This window comes from Megachile rotundata, chromosome 1 (genome assembly GCF_050947335.1).
Source record: "Megachile rotundata isolate GNS110a chromosome 1, iyMegRotu1, whole genome shotgun sequence".
Classification (NCBI taxonomy): Eukaryota; Metazoa; Arthropoda; class Insecta; order Hymenoptera; family Megachilidae; genus Megachile; species Megachile rotundata.
In genome coordinates, this window is record NC_134983.1 from 9221955 (window position 1) to 9229778 (window position 7824).

Genomic DNA, 7824 nt, shown 5'->3' on the forward strand with positions numbered 1-7824 from the left:
TTAATAGTGAAGCTGAGTTACATTCTTTTAATTGATATTAAGTTACATTATTTTGCATTGAATATTAAAAAATATTATTTTACATTGATGTTGAGTTACATATATATAGTTATATAAACTATCTATTTAGAAGATTACGATATGAAGATTCTTTGAGCAGTTTAATAGCTCAACCTCTGTTTGTGAGAAGCATGTGTCTTTTTCACAGGCAATCAGACCTTGAGCTTCGATTATGGCTACTGTGTTCAATCACGAACCGATAACTCTGGATTTCATATTCTAAAAGTAACAACGACTGTTCGCAGTTTCCCACGCAATATCAATATGCAAAGGAATCACTCGTGTGATAAGAGCAATAATCAGTGACATCTACTGATATTAACGTGCATCGATTACTTTTACAATTATTTAACTGGTTGACTGAGAAGGTTGGAAATTGTATTATTTTTGAACAAATCTTATCAAATATATTTAGAATATTCTGTTCTATGTACTATTCACAGATTTAAATAGTTGATACGAATTTGTGGTTGGAACAAGTAATGTTCAATGTGTGGGCAAATTATTAATACTTAATTATTATTAAGTGTCATAATGTGTGACATGTTAAAGTACTCCTCAGTTAAATTAATCGATCGACTTATTTTACTTGAATCGTTACTACTTTCATTCCACTTGAATGTATTGCGTTTTATAAAAATTGATTGCACTTATAATGTGCTGTTTGCAAAGGGTGAGAAAAGAAATGAAAGCAATCGTTCCAGGTTGATCGAATTCGAGTACAAATCATCAATGATGCTACCTGATTTGCATATCACGGTCTACGATTTGATCGACTCTATCGAATCGACTCCAAACGAAGGCTCTGTGTAATATTGCCTTCTATGAATCTCATTTGCATCGATATCGTTCATCATTATACAGTTCGATGTCTTTCAAACATGAAACCCACTCCATAAATTTTACACTCGATGATTTTTTTGTCTGTTAATTTATACTTTTGTGGAGACTTTAATTCGTACCTTTTAATCATTTTTATTTTTACTTTGCTTTTTCCTTCAGTTTATACTTCAGTGAGGATTTTAATTTGTACCTTCGAATAATTTTATTATACAAATTTATTTTGTATCTGGAGATTTCAATTTGTATTTTTGAGTAAATTTCAATTTATACTTCTGTATAAATTTATACTTTTTGTATAAATTGTGTAGTGATAGACTTTCACTGAATATTTTCACACAAGCTTAAACATAATTGCGATACAATTATAAAGTAAAAATATTTATTTCTAGAAATATGAAATGTAGATACTGAATAACATAGGTATTCTAATTGTCAACGTTTAGAAATATGAAAGAAGAAAAGGGGTCAGCAATCGATTAATTGTAATACCTTCCAAACTGATCTTCCTATTGGTTTCTATAGCAATGTCCGAGTATTATCAGCTGATTAGCTAATGTAACAGATGGTCGTGGTTTTATTAGATTATCGTCCACCTATTTTCTACCACACAATCCGTGACACTGTTGAGCGACGATTCGAGACTGAAAATTTCTACAAAAGTGAAAAGAGTGATTCTTTAGAAATCTTCAACACCTTCGGTGTGATGAGTGAGGTAAGAAACAATTGTTTCAATATTTAATTAATAAAAACGTATGTATAATATATTCTTCCATACATACATATATTAATATATATCTGCAAAAAGTTGTTATATTTCTTCATTCTTAACTTATAAAAATTTATTGTATTTGTCTTTTCAATATGAGAAATTACGATACATAAAATATTAAATATAATATAAAATAGGAAGGATAATAGTGTATTTGGGGAAGTAACAAAAGTGAAGGGGCAGACTGTAGAATGATATCCCGCACGACACTGCTGTGAACATGGTTGTCGTCACAAGGCGTAGGATGCGTTCAAGTGCATAACTAGGACTTTTATTTGGAATAGGAAAAATATTTGGGAAATTAGAAATTTGGGATTTAGAAATTTAGAGAAAAGCTTAATGAATTCGAAATTTAGAAGTTTGGGTTTTGAGAATTTGGAAACTTAAAGATTTGGGGTTTTAGGAAAATGGAGTTTGTGGAATTTAGGAACATATGAATTTCGGGATACAGTAATTTAGAAAGTTAACATTTTTGAAATTTAAGAATTGTAGAACTTAGAATGTTAGAAAGTTTTGAAATTCAAGAGTTTAAAAATTTGTGATGAAGACTAGGAAATTTAAAAATTCAGAATTTCGTCGATACAAAATTTTGGTGAATTAAGAACTCAAAGATCCATAACTTTCAGTCTTGAAGACATAAATATTCAAAAATTAAAAAACTTCATTAAAAATTATCTAATTATCTACCCCTAAAATATCATCCCGAAAACCGAAATATCACTAATTACAAAATTCAGTAAAACCATTTCCTCCATCATCAATTTAATACTACCCCATAACAGCAAAAACACCCTTCATTAACACTAATCCACAATTCTACATCCACACCACATAATCCCACCGAATACACTCTATCGCTCAAAAAGTATAAAAATTAATTAGCAACGTACCGAGACACCCTAACAACGAGAATTTTAATAACACACCGCAAAATATCCTGTTCGTTTTCCTGTACGAGCTCCATAAAGAGGTGTAATCGCCCTAAAAACCTCTAATCTGCTAAACTAGACGACTACATCGCCACGGCACGCGTTTCTAGTGCATACACAGAGAATGGTGGGGAGAAGTTTAGGTGCCCCTGTGTGTCGTGATTATGGGGTGAACTGTTGGTACGGTGCCCCATAGAAGGCGGCCCGCCCTTATGGAGGGGGCAAAATACCCCCGGGACGGTATATATTCTCTAAGAGCCCCATGCCACTTTCGCAGTACCAAATTGTACCCCGTCGTCGAATGGTCGTCGTTTCTTATTTCGTTTTTATTCGCTGCCGATCGGCCATTCCGTTATGTCGTGACACGATTTTTCGATAATCGAAGTCATAATTCGAGTGAAGTGTTTCAACGAGGATTAATTTCTTTTTCAATTGAATCAGTCATTAGGTAAGATTTTGTTGAAGATTTCTGGTTGAGAAGATCGAGAAGTTCAAAGCTTCAACTTTGTTAAATTTTGGAAAAAATATTGGGGGAGGTATTTGCACTTCTGTGATGCTTTCGATCATTTTTTTAATATAACGCAAACGAAGGATCTTCCGCATTTAGTGGTTTCAGTTTTCACATTTCACGGTTTCAGTTTTATATTTGTATAAAAATTTGATGTTAGAATTCGGGTACTCCAACTGTATTTAGAGTGGAGGGTTGTCCTTCATGGAATTGAGAAATGGATAGAGTTAGTATATGGGATGATTCAGTTATTTGGGATTTATAACCTTAGTCTTGCGTTTCTTTTCAGGAAGTGTTCAGCATGTCCTCGGAATATTCTTTCTGCGGCGAAGGGGGTTTCGACGAGCTCTCGAGCTCTTCCGATTCCGGTTTCGACGTCAGTTTCGAGTCACCTAAACACGAAATCCCATCGGATAATCTATTTCCACCGATGAAAGAAGAGAAACGCAAGAAACCTCGAAATACGAGGTGCAAAAGTCCTACACAGGTAACTTAAACACTCCGATTCCATCACAAAGTTCACTAAAATCCACCATACAAGACAACTTCACTACATCTCAAAATCCATAATATAAAACACTTTATCTATGCCTAAAAATCCACGATATAAAATTACTCAGAGGAACAATCTGTGAAACACGACAGAAATCAAAATCGTTTCTTCAGCAAGACATAAGCATTTTTTTATTTTAATATGTCTGAACAAGTTCGCATTTTAGGGGATGATTTTTCGGAGTTAGAAAGAAATCGTCTCATGTAATATTTTAATTACTTTAAACTTGTAGTTATTAAATACATTTAAAAATTCTTAATAACGTATGTAAAATTTATACGTGGACATTGGTGGTTGAATTAAAAAAAATTGAACTTGTCCATATACGTGTCTGTATCTTGAACGAGTCTTTTTTGTCTGTATCTTGTGTTTAAACAGAACCGATTGATTTTGTTTGAAAGAAATAGTATAATATGAATTCACATTTCTGTACAATTATTTCAGATTATAATACAGTCCATTATCTTCATAACAAAAATAATATTATTTTATTGTTAAATTGTTCACAAATACCATGATGTTAAAATTGTTCAAAGATATACAGATATTGTTATAATCCTTAAAGGATACGTAGATGTTGTAAAAACTGTTAAAGATATGGGGTGTTGACAGTACCGCACCCTAGTTGAATTGTTCATAAAAAGAAATCATTTTAAAAATTTATTCTAGTACAACACGACATTAAATATATTTTGAAATATGTTTTTCAATGAGTAGAAATTGTCAAAATTATTCAAGAATACATATTGTCATAATTATTAAAAGACATAGATCTACAATCTGTTAGAGATACATCACCCCATATCAAACCCCCAAATTGAATTCTCCATAAAATAAAATCATTCTCAGAATAAAAAATAAAATTCACTCCAACACAACCACCCCATCTAATACACTTCAAAAGCACTACCAAACCATTAAATAATTACTCGATCCAAAAAATAGACGCTATATCTTTTGAAGGAAGCGTGATTCTCCCTCTTCGTGTCTCGTTTCTCCCATAAAAAAAGAAAATAAAAAAAATAAGAAAGCTTGAAATCCAGACTCGATTGATCCGCAGGTGCTGAGGCTGAAAAGGACCCGTCGAATAAAGGCGAACGATCGCGAGCGACACAGGATGCATACACTGAACGACGCGCTGGAACGTCTTCGGATGGCATTGCCCACATTTCCGGAGGACACGAAGCTGACGAAAATCGAGACCCTCCGTTTCGCCCACAACTACATCTGGGCGTTGTCTCAGACTCTGGGAAACTCCGAAGCGGGCGAGATCACGGTGAACGTGGGCAACGTGACGGTGAGCATCAGCGAGAACGGAAATATGATCACCTCTTCGACCGGAAGTTGTGCGGTGGCCGCACAGAAACGACTAGGACCGTCGCACGCGAACTTTCCCTATCCCCAAGAACGATTCGTACCCGAATGGCAGGAGTACGATTGCTATAGCGATCAAAGTGTCAGCCCACCGATGCAGTATCAACCGTGTTTCGATCAGAGGATGTATCACGCGCAGCATCAGATCCCGCCGCATCATATGGGACCCAATAACATGTACCAGTGTCTTTAGAAAGAGGACGTGAATTGTGGACACTGTGATGGGTGAATTTTCTAAGGTTTTCGGATGTGGTCGTAGGTGGAGCTGTAGATATTTTAGTGAGATGGTATATGACGGTACATGGCATTTTTAAGGGATGATTGCAGATTTTCGATTTTTTAGATGTTCGAATAGTCAGTTTAGAGTTCGGAAGTAGGTTTTCTGTTTTGGGTAGTTGGTTTAAGAAGATGGGGATTTTTAGAGTTGGATAGTTTTAGGTTTTGGAAGTTTGGAATTTTGAGATTTGGAAATTATTAAACTTGAGAATTCCTAAATTCATGAATTTCCAAATTTTCAAGTTTCCAAGGTTCTAAATTACCGAGGTTCCAAATTTCCAAGGTTCCAAATTCCCAAGGTTCCAAATTCCCAAGGTTCCAAATTCTCAAGGTTTCAAATTTCCATGGTTTCAAATTCCCAAGATTCCAAATTTCCAAAGTTCCAAATTTCCATGGTTTCAAATTCCCAAGATTCCAAATTTCCAAAGTTCCAAATTTCCCAGTTTCCAAATTCGCAAGGTTCCAAATTCTCGAGGTTCCAAATTTCCAAGGTTCCAAATTTCCAAAGTTCCAAATTTCCCAGTTTCCAAATTCCCAACGTTCCAAATTCCCAAGGTTCCAAATTCTCAAGGTTCCAAATTTCCAAGGTTCCAAATGCCCCAAGGTTCCAAATACCCGAACGTTCCAAATTTCCAAGGTTCCAAATTTCCAATGGTCCAAATTCTCAAGGTTCCAAATACCCTATTTTCAAATTTCCAAATATCCTAATTCCCAAATCCCAAGATTTCAAAATTCCAAAATTCTCAAGTTCCCAATTTTCCAAACCCCCAAACCCCAAATCCCCAAATCCTAAATTTTCTAAATCCTAACTTGTAAACCGAATATCTTAAAAAATGAGAATATCTAAAAACTTGAAAATCTGAATAAGTTTGCACCAAGTCTGCAAATATGTCTAAACCTGCGACCACTACCTGAACATAACAATAATACAATAACGAAGAGCGAGAAGACAGTACAAACTTCGGTAAGAATGAAGCACGAGAATAACAGAAGGGATGTGTACTATAAAAGAATTTTGTGGATAGATTTGCAGATTTCGAAGTTTCGTGAGGGATCAAAATTCTCGTGAAATATGTATAGTAACACAGTGCGCTATGAGTCATCGCCGCCATTGTATCGTTCTAACGAGGCACGGTATTCTGGACTTGTCGAAAAACAGCGATGATCTTGATATGATCGCGTGTGGGAATATTGATACACGCATAAATAATTAAACAGTGATATAGGATATGATCTCTATAACTTAAGATAATTACATATATTTTTCCCGAGAAGTATTTTAGAGAATCAATCATTCTTAACTGCAGGTGGTATACCGAAACTTCGAATTCCATAGTTATCATAACTTATACACCAGTGATCAGAAGCCAAAGAATTTACCTGTTATTTTACCACTTTAGACTGTGGATGTTGGATGTGTAAACTATACTTAACATATAAGATATATAGAAAATATTTAGAACGACACAATTTATTCTTAATATTGTAAAATCTGTAAATTGCGATACTATAAAAGATGAAAAGGAAAGAAATTGAGAAATTAACCAGAAAAGAATTATTTTATGAAAATATGTATTTGCATAAACATCCACTGTCTATCGCATAATCGAGTCCACAGTATATTGATCTTTCTCCAACGCACCCTTGACATGTCAAACAAACGTACTATTTGCTAGGAGTTATATGTAAATTGTGTCTGGATCACAAAATCTCGTACGAAAATGAAGAATCGAAATGTATCGGTTCGTGTGTAATTCGCATAATTGTACAAAGAGTTAGGGTAACATACGAAATGATCGTTATTTACTTTGTAAGAGAGCATTCTATTTGCAACGAATTACTAGGATTAAGGTTAACGTTAGATCGGCTAGGGTTTTCATTTGAATTTTCACGGTCTCTTTTCTTTACAAGTCAGATTTGCCGAGGAGTCACGATTTTATACAATTAAAGAAAGTCGCGTTCCTTTTTTTTCTAGTCATCGATAAGTTGATCTCGAACGCTTGATCTCACCCTTTGTTTCTAGAATATTTTATTATTTAAGCTTACCTCTCCGTCAGTGCTCTTAACGGATCGTGGAATCACCGATTCAGGGATTTATATATTGTACAGAATTTATACCTTATCAATAAAGCATATTTTACCTAATTACATGCCTGTTATTTATCTTTATTTACATACGTTTTAACCCTTAATATATGATTTGTGGATTATCAATATTTTCTGTGTCATAAATTTTTCGGTATTTAAGGTTTTTTGGGGGAAAATTATTGAACTTGCAAATGTATAAAATTTTCAAATTTTTTAATCTTCAAATCTTCAAATCTTGAAAATCTTCAAATTTTCAAAATCTTCAAATCTTGAAAATCCTCAAATCTTGAAAATCTTCAAATCTTCAAAATCTTCAAAATCTTCAAATCTTCAAAATCCTCAAACCTTGAAAATCCTCAAATCTTCAAAATCCTTAAAATCCTCAAATCTTCAAGTCATGAAATATAAAAACCTTGATCTACCA

General features: G+C 34.0%; 1 protein-coding gene across 1 annotated transcript; it reads left to right on the forward strand.

The window, feature by feature from the left end:
* Positions 1-2888: 2888 nt before the first annotated feature.
* tap (basic helix-loop-helix neural transcription factor TAP) lies at positions 2889-7434 on the forward strand. The gene is made up of 3 exons (XM_003700688.3): positions 2889-3049; positions 3399-3596; positions 4723-7434. The coding sequence occupies exons 2-3, from the start codon at positions 3411-3413 to the stop codon at positions 5227-5229; spliced, it is 693 nt and encodes a 230-aa protein (XP_003700736.2). The 5' UTR covers positions 2889-3049; positions 3399-3410; the 3' UTR covers positions 5230-7434.
* The last annotated feature ends 390 nt before the right edge of the window (positions 7435-7824 follow it).